Source organism: Melopsittacus undulatus, chromosome 2 (assembly GCF_012275295.1).
Source record: "Melopsittacus undulatus isolate bMelUnd1 chromosome 2, bMelUnd1.mat.Z, whole genome shotgun sequence".
NCBI classification, from domain to species: domain Eukaryota; kingdom Metazoa; phylum Chordata; class Aves; order Psittaciformes; family Psittaculidae; genus Melopsittacus; species Melopsittacus undulatus.
Window position 1 is genome coordinate 3,101,935 of NC_047528.1, and position 19,816 is coordinate 3,121,750.

General features: G+C 47.5%; 1 protein-coding gene across 1 annotated transcript in view; it reads right to left on the reverse strand.

Moving 5' to 3' along the window:
* The window catches only part of GDPD4 (glycerophosphodiester phosphodiesterase domain containing 4), a 35,329-nt gene that overhangs the window by 11,399 nt on the left and 4,114 nt on the right, over positions 1-19,816 (reverse strand). The window contains exons 2-6 of the mRNA XM_005144777.2: positions 10,860-11,068; positions 10,140-10,243; positions 9,059-9,152; positions 3,246-3,305; positions 1,089-1,187 (exon numbers count right to left, since the gene is read on the reverse strand). Of these exons, the coding sequence (XP_005144834.1) occupies positions 1,089-1,187; positions 3,246-3,305; positions 9,059-9,152; positions 10,140-10,243; positions 10,860-11,042 (540 nt within the window). The 5' untranslated portion in view covers positions 11,043-11,068. The remainder of the gene's footprint in view (positions 1-1,088; positions 1,188-3,245; positions 3,306-9,058; positions 9,153-10,139; positions 10,244-10,859; positions 11,069-19,816) is intronic.

Consider the following 19,816-nt stretch of genomic DNA (forward strand, 5'->3'; position numbering starts at 1 on the left):
CATCGTTCCACCAGAAGCAGGTTTCAATTGTGTCAACAGATGTGCCATCTCAGATGTCCAGGATACTTGAGATAGCTTAGCAGGGCTAACGGACATGACACAGGATCAATGAGAGATTGCTGTCCTTTGGGAACAGCAGCTGGAAGCCGTGTGAAGCATCCTAAAGGGCATTAACAACACTTGTAGGGAACCCAAAGGCTCTTGTGTCTCTTTCTCCTCATCCACCTCTCCTGGAGTCTGTAATGGGAAGGGAAAGATGCTGGTTTCCCATTCCCTTTGCCAGCACATAGCCCAAATGGCTACCAAACTCCAGAGCAGGAATGTGCAATTGAACACACACTACAAACATCACACCTGTGATTCCTCTTCCAGGCCATGTGCATTGCTCTCCCAGCACTCACAAGCAATAAGCCTCATGGTGGAGAGGTGACAGGCACGAATAACGTCTGAAAGGTAGGTGTGTAGTCAAATCCTATGTAATTCCTTCCAAATACATGTGGGGACATGGATGCTCAAACACTAAACACTGGGCAGCTCTTGTCCCCATCTTCACACCCAGAGAGCTGAGGAGGCCACCAGACCATGCACTCTGAGCTCTTGCATCCAGCATGCTATCCAACCTGATACCTTCGTGATTCCCCACATGATTCCCAAACACTCAGTGCTGTCCTGTCCTCAGGAGATGGAGCTCTTCTGAGTCACAAAGCCTGAAATGTGCTAATGCTGAAGCTGCTGAAGTGGCAGGATCGGGTTAGGGAGAAAACCCTTGTACCAGCCAAAGGGGTCTGATTTACGTGCCCTGGGCACCTGCAGATTAACAGTGCCAAAAACCCCTAACAACCAACCTATTGTGAGTTCCCAAACTGAGGCATGTTACATCACACAGCTTGAAGTTCAACCTCAGATCTTGGCTTCCTTTCTCCCAATAGGCAACATTAAGTCATAACAAAAGCTTATGCGACAGCACATACCCTGCCAGGAAAACCCATGTGAAATACACCCACTGCATGGAATATCTGCTGCCATTTACCACTAAATGCTTCTATCACCAAGCTGTGCTTTCAAACAGACCTTCCAGCCCCTCTTACCTGGAGAGACAGGTGGACAGTTTTCCATTGATCTCCCCAGAGTATGGATAGTGCAAAGAGGGCTGTCACAGAGCAGATCAGCACAATCAGTGTCCCGATCTGGGGAGAAGAAGACATAATTCAGCTTCATCATTTCTGTGCCATCCATTTGACTCACAAGTTATATAAGCAGCTTGGACTGGATGAGTTTAAGATGTATGAGACTGACTATACCAGTTAAGAGACAGAGATCCAGTGGGCCTAAAACCAGATCAACAGTGCTATTGATCAGCTTCTCTGTATGACAAGATATTAATAGTTAGGTACCCAACTATGTCACCGTAAGGGCTCCCTCTATAGCTACTGGAGAAAGAGGAATTTCCAGAGGCAATCAATTCCTGCTTCCTCTATGATGGAAGATGCCTCTCTATCTCTCTGTTGTTGCAGATGGAGCCTATAGCTGATCAGTTCACATTAAATGTCTAACAGATAGATAATCTCAGTCTGGGAAAGAGAAGACTGCATGGAGACCTCAGAGCAGCTTCCAGCATCTGAAGCTATAGGGGGTATAACGATGCTGGGGATGGATTCTTCCTTAGGGACTACAGTGATAGGACAAGGGGTGATGGGTTCAGACTGAAACAGGGGAAGTTCAGGTTGAAGATAAGAAAGAAGTTCTTTACTGTGAGGGTGCTGAGGCACTGGAATGGGTTGCCCAGGGAAGCTGTGAATGCTCCATTCCTGGCAGTGTTCAAGGCCAGGTTGGACAGAGCCTTGGGTGCCATGGTTTAGTGTGAGGTGTCCCTGCCCATGGCAGGGGGTTGGAACTGGATGATCTCAAGGTCCTTTCCAACCCAAACCATTCTGTGATTCCATGAAGATAGCTAAATTTAGCAGTGATGTATCCCACCTAAAAGAAACACCAACACAGCTTCCTTATGCTATGAGCTCCTTTACACAGGCTTCAGCAACAACAAACAGTCCCATAACAGAGATGGGAGTTTACTTCTCAATCAAAGAAGTGAGGATGTAGCTCAGTCTGTTCCTTAGCTCCTTGCTCAGTTTGGTACCAGCACAGTGGTCATGGCAGGCTCTGCTTGGTACATCATTTACCTACTGACAACTAAGTGCAAGCAGAAATTGCATCAAGGCCCCAGCCATTCTTCAGGGGTATCCTACAGATCAACACTTTATTAATGATAGAATCCCAGAATGGTTTGGGTTGGAAGGGACCTTAAAGCTCATCCAGCTCCAACCTCCTGCCATGGACAGGGACCCCTTCCACTGGAGCAGCTGCTCCAAGCCCCTGTGTCCAACCTTGCCTTGAGCACTGCCAGGGATGGGGATGCACCACCTGTTCCAGCATCCCTAATCTGTTCCTGGTCTCTTCCACCCAAGGATGCATCCTCAGGTTTTGTTACAAACTGTTCTACATCTCTCTAGTTCCTCTGGAAGCCAATTTTCAGTAGTAAAATAACTGTATTTCCATTACTTAAATGAAGAAATACAGGATCAAGTACCTGCATGTTCAGCTATTCCCTTCCACTGCAAGATTTGCAATCACATTATATTTGCCCCAAATAATCTCAAGAATTTCTTAAGGAAGGTGATTCTAATGCACCATTTTGCAGCAACAGGTCTGATGTTTTGTTTCTGCACCATCGAAATTCCATGTGGCATTTCCCAAACCACCCAAAGACCAAGAGGCACAAGGTGCCAGGATGCCTTGGAAAATCCAGGTTTCTTCTTCCACTCCTGATGGAAGCTGCTATGAAACTTATGTTGTGCTTCTCATGACCACTTTGCTTTCGTCTTCCTGTTACCACATGTAGAGATGTCAAATATGGACAACTTCACCCAAATGAGTCACTTCAAGCTCCTTTTAGAGTCAGTGGGGGAAAAAAGGTACTTTGAAGTGTGATTCATCCCATCTTAATTTAGATGTCTATGACCAGTTTGGATGAGTTGCATCCTCAGAGTATTCCTTTCCTTGCACTGACTGCAAAAGGAGTTTGGGTGATCAGCTCAGGTGGAGATATCGCTCTTTTGGGTATCTAAAGCCTCCTAATATTAACCTCTTCCCTCTCTTGCTCCTATTCCATATCTTCTTCATGCAAGAAATACCCAATTGATTTAAAGCATGGATTGGAGTTACCAGAAACCCATGATTCTCCCCACCTTGTGACTCCAGTGCAGGTAGAGCTGCTGGCCTTCTGCAAGCAAACACAGCGCCAGGACCTGGAGAATCAAGCAGAGATTGTTTGCATCCTGGTAGGAGATGATGACCTGGGTTCAGTGAGGTATGAGGTATTCCCCTTTTGCATTGGGAAGTCACTTCACACTAGGTCTTGCTGCCCGATGTGAAGGCTGTTAGCAGGACAGGTATATGGAGATAAGTGCTTCTGAAATGGCCTAGCACATATCTAGGCTGCCCTGTAAGATCAAAGCCCTCTCATGGGTAACACATAATTGGGTACTTTGGTACCCAAATCCACCAATTGGGTGAGTCTACACTCACAAAGAAGAGTCACTGAAAGGGTGCAGACTCTGAAAGAGGAGTGATGGCCAAGGTCAACTGCTATGGTATGAACCAATAAAGCATTAACTTCACCTATTTCCTGTGCATTTGTTGTGATTAGAGGCATATCAACCATGGGGGAGAGGTCAGGGAGTAGAAAATGCCTCTAAAGCATCACAAAAACACAGAGCAGACAGCAGAGGAGGCAGCACTTCCACAGTAATAGCAGGAAACACAAGGAAAACTGCATTGGAGATTATAGGACTCTGGGTTTTGGTGGCTGGAATGTTCCTTCCCTCCCATAGCAAGTTGGAGTCACTGGGGAGGGTTCTTGAGGCATGGTGTGAACCCCAGCCAGGGCAAGGAGAAGCCTTGAATGCCAAGAAGCAAAGGATGAGGAAAGCCAGTCTGTGGCTCTGATGGAGCTTCTTCAAGTTATCCCAGACCTAAGCAGCCAAGGAACATGGTGATGAATTTTACCAGGAGAAGTACTTTGCTGCTGTGGAAACACACAGGTCTATGTGCAGTCATACAAGTGCTTGGGGTGAGCTTCCCCACCACTGTACGGGACAATCTGGGGACCAATATCACCAGATATCAGTGCTTAAAGTATCTGTTAGGAGGTGTCAGTTAGTAGGCATCAGTAGCCATTAGCAGGCATCAGTTAGAAGGATCATTTACGGTGCAGACTGTAGCACAATGGGATTGTATGAAAACAGGACATACAGATTTAGGGGAAGAGGCTCCTCTCTCCCGTAATACAGCCACAAAGGCATGCACACTGTTTCCCATCCAGCTACAAACACAGTCTTTTCAGGATCATGCTGATTTGAAACAAGCTATAAGCTCAGCCGAGAATACAGATCAGCTTTTAAGTGCTTCTTGACACGTTAGCCTCCTTTAATCAAACCCTACACCCAGTACATGACAAGTAACCATGGGAGCAGCTCGGAGAGAATTGAATTACTGCTAAAGATCTTAAGCCAGCCCCATTTAAATAAGCTATTTCAGAGAAGGGAAGAAAAAAAGACACTTTGCCCCTTTTCTGCAAGCAATGGTATACAAAGACCAAAGGTCCTTGCCTAAGGTGCAGCCAAACACTTATATCACAGGCCATGTCCAACTAGACTCTCCCTGGCAACTTCAGTATGAATGATGCATCCATCACCTCTGGGAATGCCATAGGAGGGTGAGCTCATCTTTATGGACGGAAACAACATCTCATTGCCAGCTTACAAGAAGAATAATCACCAGGTTTCACCCTCAGAGGGTGAAGAAGGAACTCTTGCAGTTGCACCACTGGTCACCGTAAAGAACACATCCTTATGGACCAGTTTGCTGATGCGATGTGCACTGCTGGAGCTTAACACCTCAAGCCAAGCTCACTTAGCTTCATCCTGCTCCTCAAAGCTGCCTCAGGACGTGTCCCAACACTCCTCCACAAAGAGCAGCTGCCTTTAGCAATGTCCCACATGTTTGCACCTAGAACAGGACTTCCTTGGGCAAAAGGACAACCAGCACCAGCAGGTCTGTCACCTTCAAACTGCTCCATATATACCCTGGGATTGTCTAATTCAAGTACCCAGACATGTGGGCTTAGGTGACCAATATGTTTCTGACTAGTACTGCTGAGGCTAGAGCCAAGGTCCCATCATCTCCTTCAGTCTTACATCCTCCAACACTTGAATTCTTCCCTTCTTTAGTATGAGATGTGGAAGTGTCTCCCATCCATCATCTACCTGCAAAGTGGTACTTAAGGGATGCTTACAAGGGCAAGAGAGATGGATTTGCCACAAGGATTGCACCTCTGCCTCCCTCTTTCTGAGTGGATGCACTGACCCCAAGCTCCTCCTGCCAAAGGATGGACAATAGATGCTTAATCCACTCAACTTCAGCGCAGGAATGACCTTGTACTTAGTGCTGCTGGGGAGGCTCAGGCAGCCTCTGAACCACCATAAGGACATGGAGACAGGCATTTAGACCCTCATCTCACCTAAAATACCTGCTCACTTTGATGGCCACAACAAGAATTTAGGTCCTTACATTCACCTACTGGCAAAATGCAGCACCTCAGAAGTTGGCTGGTACCCTACACTGTTAGGGATGGATGTTTGAGATCACTTTTTGGACCCCAAGTCCGACAGACTGTGTGAGTTGTCTCAGCCTATGGACGGAGAGGGCACAACACATCAGAACCTCTTTACTCTGTAGAGCAACAAGTCACCTCCCCAAAACCCTTAGAACAAACACGGTTGAACTGCAGAGAGGGAAATATTATCTGTTAGGGTTTGAGAGACTGAGCAAGATCTTTCTCCTCCACTGAGCACAAATGCTCCAACAATTAGACACCCTCAGCCTAAGCTTTCAGCTCTAATGGGGAGGAGAAAATTGTCTTAGGAGTAATAACAGTTGAATTAATTGAAACTGATTGTCTGAATGAATTATAGTGATGCCTGTGGACAAGGAGCATCTTTGAGCAGGCAGCAAGTCAGCTGCTGGTGGCCAATGGGAAGAGTGTTTGCTTCAATGGCTCAAAATAAGATCATGGTGAACATCTGTAGCATATGTAAGGATGTCTCCATTCAACACTGTTTAACCAGATCATGGGATGTAATTCATCATTGGAGCAGCCTATCTGGCCATCAGTTGTCTGAAATGTATAAGGGTCATTCAGCTACCATATAGTACACACACTGATAGGTTTATGAGATGTGGAAGGGCTGAGTTGCAGTTGTGGCCCTGTGAGGCTCTTGTGTTTTGCTGGGTGGTTCATCAAAGGCTGCAGTGAAAGGCCAGATGCTGTGACAGGGAAGCCCTGCAGTGATGGAGATGTGATCCTTGGTAGAGCCCTTCTCTGAAAGGAGCCCTGCTGGGATGAGCATTGCTGAGCCACAGTTGCCATCACAAGACCCTGCATGCAGCTAAGGGACCATTGTGTGACCCTGCTTGATTTGAGAGAGTGGAAGCACCAATGGTGGCAGTGACTGACAGAGGGGAGACTGAGCTGAGCTCTTAGGCAGAAGCTCTTCCCTGGGAGGGTGCTGAGGCACTGGCACAGGGTGCCCAGAGAAGCTGTGGCTGCCCCATCCCTGGCAGTGCTCAAGGCCAGGTTGGACACAGGGGCTTGGAGCAGCTGCTCCAGTGGAAGGGGTCCCTGCCTGTGACAGGGGTTGGAGCTGGATGAGCTTTAAGGTCCCTTCCAACCCAAATCATTCCATAATTCCATGATAACTTTCCTTACACCCCTTTCCTTCAAGACCTAATCCTATTTAGGAAACAGCTCTGACAGCGTGGGGTCTCACGTCTCCCACTGCTCACTGCTCAAAATAGATGCATGCAGCTATCTTGTCATATGAGACATGGTGACAGGGGGATGCAATCAAACTGGGCAAGGGCCCTTAGAAATACCCATCTTTAGGTGGGTCACTCAACAGCTCCATGAAAGCAAGGAGCAAATGGACCCTCACTGCAGGGGCTGTCCCTAGAGCAGGAGAACCTCTGATGTGTTTCTCTTGTAGGACTTGTCTGGTAGCATCCAGGCTACTTGTATGTCTTCAGGTTTATCCATGCTCACCCTGCTGAGGAAGGCAGATGTTGTTATCCTCAATAGACAGAACTGAGCTGCTGTGATGGGGAGAAGGATGTGTCTAAACAGTGAAGAGTGGGACTGAGACTGAACTGAACCATGTAAGACACCAATTCCCCCTCGTATTTTCCTTTGCCCATCACCTGCCCTGATAGTTCATGGTCTCACATTCACACTGCCAAGGACATGACACCCCTCTAAGAAAATCCACTGCTTGGATGCTGGCTGGTGTTTGGATCCAGTCAGCATGACCAAGCTGACACACCAACCCCAGGGATCTCCAGCCTCCTCAAGCCAAGAAAGTCCTTTAAAGCTCATTTCTAGCTATGATGGGTTGGTCTGATCCTGAGGTTGACTCCAGATCCACAGCCTGCTGAGGTTAGGATCTCAAAGATATCCATATCAAGTGGGCCAAAGCTCCCAGTTGCCCAAAGTATCATTGCAACCACCAAACCACCCATAGTACTCCATGGTCAATGGGAAAGCCACATAGGCATAAACCTGAATAGCAGATATTGAGCCCTAGAGTCACAAAGTCCTTGTAATCAAATGCTGTCATTTGTCCTGCTCAGAGCACTGTCAGTACACAGCTTTCACGATGCTATTGATCACTGTGGGCATGACCACGCTGTCCTATTTATCACTTTGGGGTTTTGATTGCTAGGACTAGAATAAAAACCACTATTTATTTGTCCCCCAGCAGGAACAAAGGACCCCAGGAACCTATTGTGTTGAGGCACTGCATGCACAAAGCAAAGAGAGATTCCCTGCCATGAGCAATTTACAGACGGCCTCTATGATGACACATGGGGGAGCAGGTAAGAACAGCAGGAATCGATGATAAAAGCTGGTTGTCAGTCACTAGGGTGAGTCAAAGCCATAACCTCACTCTCAGCACCTGGCATTTCAAAGTGGAAGCTGGAGCAGGGATGAGACTGAATGTGGACTCCAATCCCTGCAGTTAAAGTGATTACTTAACCTTTAGCTATGGATGCAGAAGGAGGAAACAGAGATCATAGAATCATGGAATCATAGGATCATAGAGTGGTTAGGGTTGGAAAGGACCTTAAGATCATCCAGTTCCAACCCCCTGCCATGGGCAGGGATATCTGTCTTTATTTGGGGGGGTTCCTCATGAAGGAAAGGACAGAGAAAAATGATGAATAGCTAGAACTTTTAGCTGCCTTTGCTATGTTTCCATAAGTGGGATTCCATAAAGTATGTTTCCATAAGTACGATTCCATAAAGTATGTTTCCATAAGTAAGCAAAGCAAGGAGCAGATCAGAAGTCCAGAGAAAATGGCACAGGATTTGGAAAAGTGAAGATCTCAGGAATATTACCTCTATAGGAATAGAGTCATGCTATAGGAATAGGCCAAAAAACAGTGTTTTGTGGCCACATCTGTTGTCTCTATGCAAAGAGAAGCCCTCCAGCAAAGCTGAGTGAGTCAAGGCAGCTTCACTGATAACGTTCCACTTCTTCTAATGAGCTTCTTCATTCAGGATTAGAGGAATAACTCAGCTTTGATGACATAGCATCACTACATGACTCACAGCCCCGTACTTCCCTGCTGCTTCCCCTCAGTCTAAATCCAGCCACTGCTGGCACAGCTCTCCTTGGGTTCAAGGAGAGATTGGACACACTCATTGAAGGGAAATCATAGGGCGAAAACTAAGTCTGGTTTAGAGACCCCTGAGCTGAAATTGGTCATCTGCAAGGGGACATGGGGAGAAGGAACTGTTAAACACTTACTGTGTTCCAAATCTAGCCCAAATACCCACTGTCTGTGGGGCTAGGTTGAGCTTCGGTCCGACACATCAAAGCTATTCTTATATCTGCTATTTAGGACTACAAATCACGGTCAGCTTACAAGGAGCATCACTTACCAATAGCAGTGTGATGTATGTGAACAAGAGTGCAGCCACACTCAGGAGTACCAGAGACCAGAGGAACCAGAAGCCCAGGGCCTCGTAGTTGTACCTAAAAAGCAATGAAGTATTACAACAGAGGTTTGTGTTTAGCACATGGAGAGGAACAACAGCCCTGTTCCTTGAAAAGTGACATTTCCCAAGCAATAAAACAAAGAAGGAAGGAAGAATAACCTATCCTATAACATGCAGAAAGGGTTAAGAGCCTCCTTACCCAAATCCTAACACCCCAATGTGTTGGGGTGGTAAAACACAGGACCAAATGGATGGGCTTGCTCCAGAGAGCTCCCAGTCTGACAATAAGACACAGCACCTTGCTGCAGACAAGGCAGCCTGGGGGAACAGGAAGAGGACATGGCTCAGGCCAACAGCACATCTTACTACCTGTGGTTGTGTAGGGCATCCCAACAGGAGGGAGATCTGAAGCAGAAAACACCAGAAAGCTGGATGGATGCAGAGGGATTGCCCAGGGAGGAGAGAGGGAACCTTTACTTTTACCCAAAGGCTCAATAAAGATGAATACCATTACCCCACCTTTCCTCCCCATAATATTTGAGCTGGTTTAATTCTAGGGGCCAGATTTGCATAACTGTTGTCTACGTAACTGCAGAAGGAGAGGATTTGCATAAATCATTGCTGGTTGTTCCTTACTTTTGAGCTTAGGAACACACCATTCTCTTTGTGTAGAGAGCTGGTGCAATGCCTCTGATGCCAGCCACTACATGTCCTCAGAGGAAACAGGAGGAGGGGGAAAGACTCAGAGAAGGAAAGAGGCATTTAATCCACTCACAATTCAGTGCTGATGATTCTCTCCTTTCTTCCAGATTCCCACTTACAGGTAAAAATTGCAGCCAAGCAAAAGGCAGAAGCCTCAGCACCTCTGAAGTCATTGACCACTCAATTTGGATGCTGTAACCAAGAGCTTAAGGAGCCATATCTTTGGCTCATGGCTGAAGCTGCTGGGGAGGGTGCTCATCGCTTCCCAGCCACCCAAGAGACCTGCCCAAGGAGTGAGAGAGGAGAACAAGGTGGTACTCACCAGTCAAAGTTATTGTAGTCATTTTTCGCTTCCCCACACATGTACAGAAAGACCAGAGAAAAAAAGAAAGCTCCAACAAGCAATGGGAAAAACATGCATTCCCGCTGGAGAGGGAGAGGAAGGACAAGTGGTCAGAGCCTTGCCTGCCCCGAAGCAATCAGAGCATGTAAATACTTATAGGGTGCTCTTAAAACACGTGGGTTGGTGTTAGATGTCCTGGAGTAGGTATGGAGAGGACTTCCTTCCCTGTCCCTTGTGAGCAGGGGAATGTCCTCAAAAGCATACTCTGCACTATTTACTTTCAGAGGCAGCAGACCTCATGCCTTCACAAAGGAACAGGGTTTTAAGCACCTCACATGAGAGGGAATTGCACCATGCAGCAGCCCTCTTTGCAGTTCTTAACTGCACACCCATCCTAAGCATTATGTGTTTCACTTGATCCTATGGCTTTGAGATGGTGGAAGGGTTTGGTCCTTTCCTTTGTTATAGCTGTGTGGTGGCACAGAAAAACTGAGCTTGCCACAGAAACACAGCAATACATAGAATCATAGAATGATCCAAGCACTTAGAGCAGAATCTAACACCTAACACCCAGCAGGTCTCATTGGGCCCCAAACGATGCTGGGCAGGGATGCCTTTGGCCCATAACATCAAGCACATGTCAGCTTGGTTTGTCCTATCCCTAACACAGAAATGTCTGCTGGTTTTGAGCTAATTTACCATCTTGCAGCAGCATTGCCCAGGCTCAGCCCTGCTGCGCTGGTACCGCTTCCATTGGCAGCTGTAGAAACCAGCCAGGCAGGAGACGAAGGGCTGATGCTCATAGCGTTGCAGCAAGCGCTGGCGAACCACCTTCAGCTTCCCAAACTTGAGCTTCTTCAAGCTGCTGGAACCGGCCTCCATCTGAGCGGCTTTATCTCATCTTCCTCCTGGAACAAGGCCATGGTGTTATGGGGATAACCCTCCTTCCATCAGCTTTTATATCAGCAAACAGGGAGGAAGTTTCCTCAAGAGGATGCTGAGATTGGTAGGAAAAGGTGCTGGGGAATCTCAGCCTAACTATACAGACCTGAGATGCTAAGCAAAGAGCATGGACTTTCCAAGTCCCCTCAGCAGGCTGTGCTGCTCCTGGTGGTAACTTAGGTGCTGTGAACCATGGAATCCTAGAACAATAGAATGTTTGGGCTGGAAGGGACCTTAGAGACCATCTAGTTCCGCTCCCACTGCCGTGGGCAGGGACATCTCTGCCTCCTTTTGACTATACAAAGAGCTTTGGGTAATGAAATCACTAACTTAAGCACTCCATGCAGATTCTCAACTTATGGTCGATGAACCTGAGCTTAGGCTTAGCCATAGGAACCAATTCAATGTCACTGCGACCTGTCTACAACCTGCTATCAGTTTAAGTAGCTTGTGTAGGAAAGGGACTAAAACCCTCCAGGTACACAGCTCTTATCCTGGCAAAACTACACCACTGCATGGTCTGATCCCCACAGAACAAATGATTTCCTGTCTGGACTAGCTTTATGTGGCACAGGTTTCCAGGGGTAGGAAGAGAAGCAGTAAAGATGCACACAAACAGGATCTGCACACAAACAGGATCTCTTCATAATGAAGCATTTAAAGAAACAAGCTGGTAGTAAATTGCAACCAATGTGGTTAACAGTGAAGCAAACAGCACAGGGGTTGGTGCCAGCAAAGAGGCCTTTACCCAGCAGGGCACTATAAATACTGCAAGGACAGATTTAGGAGCAAAAAGTCCTGTGTGGCCAAGAAGCACCATTATCCAGCACTTTAATACAGAGATGATTTCTGTTGCATTATAAATGCCATCGTATCCTTGAGTCCATACCAACCATGACATGATTTAGTCTTAAGGTGGCCCTGCCCATGCCAACTGGATGATCTCAAGGTCCTTCCCGACCCAAACCATTCCATGATTCTATGATTCTATATTCAAATCCAGGCCTGTCTGCTGCCAAGTCCAAACTTAGGACTCCCGGTTTCCTTGCTTTATCTTATAACAGTCATTTAAGGACCAGACTGAACCATTTGCTGCACTATACACATGGATGGTTTAGTGTGAGGTGTCCCTGCCCATGGCAGGGGGGTTGGAACTGGATGATCTTGAAGGTCCTTTCCAATCCTAACTATTCTATGATTCTATGATTCTATGAAATAGAATAATACACATAAATAGTTTGTAAGTCAGAGCCCAGCATGTCTTTGCATGGATAAATCCATGCTCATTGATGCTTCCAAAAAAGCCAGCTCAGTTTGCAGAAAGCACAAGTAAAACAGAGCCATAAGGAGCAAGTTAAAACTGAAATGATGCCTCCATAAAGCCCTTTCCAAATGTCCCAGCCTGCTGGCAAATGGGGTGCAAGGATAAGGGATGGAAGTGAGACAAAAGGGGGTTCAGTTTGGACCACTATGAATTAAGCAGGCCCTGAATGCCCTCCTGAGACAGACGTGTCTGTTCATCCAGCACAGTCACAGGGAATCGCACACTCTTGGATACAGTGGGGCCAAGCCATCCCTAGCAGCTCAGCAGTATCAGATCCTGGCACCAGCAGGTCACCCCATAGTGAATAATTGATGCCAACCTCATGTGGTAAGGTGTGATCCTGCTCTTGAATTACCCAGAGCACAGATGGGGGATGTGGGCATTGTGCCATTGGCAAGTGGTGTACATGACATGTATATATGATCCTGCTGTCCCTGTCAGCTCGCATAAACCCTGCAATTACCAAGTGACCCCAGACACCTCTTTTGAACACATTTAAACCTTCAGAGCTCTTACCAACCCATGCCATGGGGCTGCAGTATTTGTTATGCCTTACAAGGATCCCTAAGCTATGTGTTTAGTTTCCCTATCACCAAACCACAGCATCTTTTTTGGCCAACCCTCCTCCTTCAGCAATAGGAATCCAGGACACTGGACCAAAACCAATAGTTTTGCTGGCAAAGGGCCATGAGGTTTGTTACTCACATTCCTGCTGTGGTCAATATTGACCTATGAGCACACAGGATTTGATAGGAAAATAGAGATTACAGAGACCTCCAAACACTGTTCGCTCCATCTGCCTGGCTACAGCTGCACATTAGGTGTTAAATCTAGTGTTAGTCTATCCTTCAGTGATGGAGATCCCACCAGCTCCCAAGACAGGATAATGCAGTCCTAACTAGCTTACTGCTAAGAGCTGGAGGGGTTTCCCTCATGCTTAGTCTCCCATTGTACAGGTTAAGCACATTACTTCATGCCCTGCTCATGGTGGATGTAGAGAACAGTTTAAACTTTTCCTCTCTTTTATATTTCACATACTTACATTTGGGCATCACCCCTTAAGCCTCCTCTAGCCTGAACAACCCCAGCTTTTGGGGTCTTTCTTTGTATTTCATGTCTTCTTCTCCCCAGATAGCAATGGTCACCTGCTATTTGGGATTTTCCTTGCACTTCCCATGGGGTTTGGCACATGGTAGTGGTACTAGGATGTGGTGAACAAGCCACAGCCTCCCCAGGCAGACCTGTTCACCCATAGCACAGGCTACTCGATACCTGGAGCATCCAGTTTGTCTCAGGTATCAAACATCACCCAGTCTCGTCTTCTGAATCCTTAATTCACCCTGGACTCACTCCCTGCAGCAAGGGAATGGTGTTTTCAGCTTTATGCATCACACCATTATGCACCAGGGATAGCTCACCAAGTATTCGAACTACTTCACTCTTCCTAAGAGCTCATCTCCCTCCGCAGCTCTGCAGGATGCAGGTACCTACAATGCATTTACACTGTGTTGGTATCAACAAACACTCCAGTGGCAGCTCCAGAAACCCCTCTTAGAGGTGACAAGTCCCATATGAGGGTAAGGAGGACAAAGACATGGACACCCAGAAGCATCCTTCTCAGCTCAAAATGCACTCAGAGCTCCAAACACTCCTTTCTCCTCTTCATCTGTGTCTTTCCACACAGGCATCACTCCTTCCCTTTTACCTTCACATCTTCTCCTGGCTTCCTTTCTTCAGGTGCATCTAATTCTGTTTAACTCAATGCAAGCTCCTCCTTACATCTGAGCCACCCTGCAGGTTCTCTATGAGCCTCCATCCCATGGTTTCACCCGTGCTCACCAATCACTACCCTGCTGCTACAGCTGTGATGGGGCATTCAAAAGCCATAACAACATCTCCACTAATATCTGAATCTGCAATGGTTCAGACCACATCAAACACTGACACGTTTGAGTTCACAGGCATCTGATCCTAACAGAGGTAATATCCCAACATCCGGACCCAACAACCACCTTCAGGGGCAAACAATACCACAACATATGGAGGATGCAGAGGCCAAAAGACAGATCTGCATTAGGATTTGGAGCACTTCAGTCATTGCCAGGATGCAGCAAGAGACCTGACAGCGCTTGCATCTAGGTCTGATGCAGTGTTCCTAAGATGCAGAGGTCTTCTGCAATGCTTCCTCATCACTCATTCACTGGGAAAGCCACAGGAGCAAAGAGCAAGCAGGAAAACATGAATCAGGAGAGCAAAGTTGAGGACTCCTTGCAAGTGAGCCATGAAAGCAGTAACGTGTGTATGTTTTTCAGCTCCATAAACCCCAAAACCCTCAGGTCTTTCCTTTGCAGAGACTTTGCTTGCTCGCAGATAAGAGTCCCTGTAATCACAGGCAGTTGCTCAGAGCTGCTCATTTCCCACTGCTTGACAGACAGTGAGGAAAAGCATGAGAAATAGCCCAGGGAGATGATGGAGGGAAGAGAAGGAGAGAAAAAGTAGGATACATTCAGCCACATGGCCTGAAATCAGAAGGTGCTGCAAGAGGAGCTCAATGGAGAGGCCAGTGCACAAGCAAGGAGAAAACCCCTTGTTGGTGCTTTAGAGCTGAGGCATTCATCCTTCAGGGCTTAAACAGCCAAATTTGGCATTGTCCTAGAGCTTTTTCCTTGGGCTTTTGAAGTATTTCTTTCCTTCCCCCTGCATCTACCCAGCTTTCTCCAACACAGCATCCTACAATGTACAGGCAGTTGGGTGCAGGGACCTTTCCAGGTGTTGCAAACACCCTTCACAGTGTCCACTGCAAGAAGAGGGTTGGATAAACCATTACATGGGTACCAGAAGCCATGTGAGGGATGTGGAGATGATGGTTCCTTGGCACCTGAGCATGGCCAGCTTGCCCTCAGCACATTGGTGGTGTAGGAAGTTAGCAGATAGGGGTGATGCCCACTTTGCCCATAGAGCCATTTCCAAGGGATTTGGGGAGAAAGTGGTGCTTGGTGAAGCCTTAAGCCTGAGTTGAGCTTCTCCAGTACCTGCAGCTCTCTTACATGGAGATCATGCAAGATTCTCCATGCAAGATCATTGCATGGAGATCACCATCACCATTGGTCACCATCACCGCAGACCTTGTCCCTGGCCAGAAAAGCCCTACAAAGAGCACTCCTTAACCCTGCATTTTCAGTCTATAGAACCTGCCTAAGGCTCTGGATCACAGCCGGGGACCTCTTTTATTTCACCATCACCTGCCTTCAGTTTCTTTCAGGGAATTAATGAGGTTTAACACAGGAAAGGAAGCAGGATCAAGTGAAATAAAGCTGGTCATAATCCCCCTGTGAGAGGGAATATGTATAATTTCCTTTCCCTGGCAGTCCATAATTACAATTTATCACTAAGACATTCAACAGTTTCTTTTATAAGCCCTAATTATACCTTACTCATGTGTGGGATCCCAGGGTGAATGTGCAGCCTGGGACAAACACGTGCAAAGGATGTCTCATGAACTGATTGGCTTTAAGGTGGAAGAACACAGCCTTGAGCACAAAGAATAAATGGGGTTTGATGCAGGAAACAAGGGATGAATGTGGAAGTAGAAGGGTTTAACAAGGAATAACTGCTCCTATGGCTGCAGGGACTACGTTTCTCCATTTCATGTGATGTAGTACACCCCCAGTGTTCAATGGCTGTGGTTTTCAGAGCTATGGAGAGGGTTAAACCATGGTTAATGGCCTGTGTTTTGTTACATGCCACCACACTTTGAACAGACCAAATAATCGAGCCCATTTCAAACAAACTAATACAAATATAGCCCAAATCCTGCATCTATTAGGGTTGCAGAGAGGCTTATCCCTATCACAGGGGACTCTGCTCTGGTGACCTGGTGTCTAAAGGTAAGCTACAAGGCCAAACCTGGATCTCCATGGTCCTGAGGATGCTCCAGTCCCAAGAGAAGGAAAGGGTGACCCATGTCCAACCCAAGGTGTCCCTTAGCCTCAAGCAACAGCAATGACTGTCAGGTTTATAGATGGGAATGGAGGAGAGATGATTCTGGCTGAAGATGGCAAAGCAATTCCATCCTCTGCCATCAAATGTTGACCTGAACACAGCAGGTTTTTGTACTTCCATGTCTGTTTTCCATATTTTCCTCCTCACTAAAATGTAGAGAGGGCCCAGTTTGGCCATAAAAGAGCCTTAAAAATGCTGGCATATCAGAAGTCTCATTTAAAAAGTAGATACCCACCTATATGAAATGGCTCAGATGATGCGTTTTCAAGTCTTGCTTTCCCTGGGTGTATTCATGTGGTTCCACGTGTGAGAAGGGTCTGATCCGAGTGTTCTTGAGCCCATGGGCACTTTCCCAGCATCATGGAAATAGGCACAATGCGAAGGTAGCTTTGGTCCCCTCTGGTTTAGATCCTGAGCTCCTCCATATAGCTGATATATAACCCCTAAGTTTGGGTTGTAACCCTCCTTAGCTCAGTCTTGGATTCCCCTTGCTATAGGGACAACCAGCCCTTTGGGGAAGCTGGCATCCTTCCTTTGGCCACTACCAATGCAGAAATTAGCCCCAAAAGGATGAAGAACAGCATCTTTCCAGCTGTGACCACATGGAGATTCCACCACCCATCATGTATCTAGGTGTCATTTTGCTCACCCAAAGAGGGAACCAAGAGCATCAATGAGCTCATACACCAGATCAAGACTGAAAATAGAGACTCAGCATGACTAATATGGGGCGAAATGATGTTCCACACACTTCAGCATGGTCAGTGGGAGAAAGGAAGAGTTTTGTCCCCTTGTGGATGCACATCACTGGCAGTAATGGATACATCCACGCTCAGCTCAGCCCCATGCATCACACAGGGCACAGCCCTGAGTGGCCATCGGCTTTCTAAGAAGTCACTCTCCCTCCATTGAAAAGCCAATATGGGGAGGCAAAAAGTGATTCCACATCTCAAAGCCTGTCTGGGGGAAGGGAAAGAGGAGGAATAAATCCCTTGTAGAAGGAAATAAAAGGAGCTTAGAAAGGGGGGAAATATTTCTTTGAAGATAAATCCTACTGTGTGCAATCCAGCATGCCCTGGCTCGGGTCCCTCTCTGCTCTTGTGAATGCCTAAGCAGCTCTTTGTGCCCTGTTCTTAAGGGGAAATGAGGAGATTGGGATTTGAAGGACTGTCTCCAGCCCCATAGCCCCACCAAGGGCAACACGCTGCCACGAGCATCGTGTCCAAGGGAAGACTTTGTCCATCAGCCAAAAGAAGGGAAGAAAAGAGGTTTGTGGATCACATACACTGCACTATTCAGCACAGACAAAGGACAGGGGCATTGCAATGAAGCCCCCAGTGTCGGATGCGGGTGTTAAAGTTCAGTCCTTGGAGCAAAACACCCCTTCAAGGAGTGAGGAAAAGGGAGGAAAGGATGATTTCAGTGCTATCCATTGGAGGTTTCTCTGTTTAGTTATGTACAGTGTCCAAATGCATCAGGACTGGCTCAGTTTGCATCCTAAGAGTGGGATTCTGCTGTTCACAAGGGAAATTCCCTTACAGGTAATTAACACTAACATTATCCTGCAGAAAACTGTTAAGCCCATTTGAGGGCAAAAGGATTGTTTGACACATGGGATCCATGCTCAAATCCCCTGACCCAACAGCAATGGATGGATATAGTAGAACCATCACCCAGCTGAAGGCTGTGCCAACAGTGCAACAAGAACAGCAGACGAGGACTGCATCCATGTGCTGGTGATCCATGGAGCTGCTTATCAAGGCAGGAAGATCAGTGTAGACAACCCATAGGCAGGACCTTGATGGACCTCCATAGGACCCAGGATATCCAGCACCCAGCAGCGCTCACATCCCAGCAGCCTGGAGGAAGGGAGTCATTGATTTCATTGCAGAGCTTGGGGTTGGTGTTTCCATCCTCCCTTGGCCATATTGAAAGAGTGGTTGGACTCATGTCCTTTGTGTTTGAGTGGTCACCCTGAGCTCCCATTAGTGCCAGTGGAGAGAAATGGGCACAACTCAGCTCATCCAGGGGCTATATAGGTTAGATGAGCCAGGTCAGAGGTGCCACATATGTCCAGAGTGCCAGGATGAAGGCAGAATACAAGATGAAGGAGCATCCATCACTCAACCCCAGCAAGCCCAATTCAGCCCTATAACCATTCCAGCTCACCTTCAATGAACATCTATATCCTGGGCTTCACAATCTGCCTTGATGTGGGCACCAAAGCCCATGGCTACCTGGAAACCACCCCCATAGAAAAGGTCAGAGCAGGCAAACATCAGCTAATGAGATGAGGGAAGTGTTTTCCAGGATTAGGGAAAACCAGGCACCGCCAAGCACACCATAGACCTTGCCCTGCTTAGTTCAGCTCCTCAGTGCTGGAAACCAAACCTGGCATGAGGGCTCTGTGGTTGCATCTGGCAGTGACAAACATGCACCAGCTCAGTGCCAGGAGCCAGAATGATGCCCCATAGAGACTCCTGACACCAGCCATGGGGAGCACTTCCAGATGATAACACTCTCTGGATTAGTTAAATCCCTTCTCACCTATAGATTGTGTTTCACCTCCTTCCATCCCATTGGGTACCTCTTTCCAAACAGTGGGTTTGGCCTCTTGCATCTCATCCCTTTCTCCATAGGGAACAGAGGTGGTCAGGGATGCTTGCTGTCATCCGGCCAGCAGCATGGAGAGGACAAGGCCACCATGGCCAGGGGGGTGTCTCCTCCTTGGCTGTGGGTCTATCCTTGCTGCTGTACAAAGGGCAGACACAGAAGGTCTCTACATGGGGATGGTCCCATGGGTAGGACCCCATGGAAGACACCAACAGACTTATTGAGGGGAGGGCTTCCCAACATTGTAGTGCATCGTTCTCATAGAAGGACTGATATTAACCCAAAACCCAGAATTCCCCATGGATTGCAGAGGAATATGGGGCAGGCTTAACTTGGTAGCAGGTTGCAAGTGAGAAAGGGAAGTAAGAATCCACAGTGGTGAAGCACAAAGATGGATAATCTGGGAGATGGAGAAGGCAAAAGGGTTGGTGTGACTCATAGAACCACAGAATGGTTTGGGTTGGAAGGGACCTTAAACCCCATCCAGCTCCAACCCCTGCCATGGGCAGAGACCCCTTCCACTGGAGCAGCTGCTCCAAGCCCCTGTGTCCAACCTGGCCTTGAGCACTGCCAGGGATGGGGCAGCCACAGCTTCTCTGGGCACCCTGTGCCAGCGCCTCAGCACCCTCCCAGGGAACAGCTTCTGCCTTATCTCCAACCTGAACTTCCCCTGTTTCAGTCTGAACCCATCACCCCTTGTCCTATCACTGCAGTCCCTGATGAAGAGCCCCTCTCCAGCATCCTTGTAGCCCCCTTCAGACACTGGAAGCTGCTC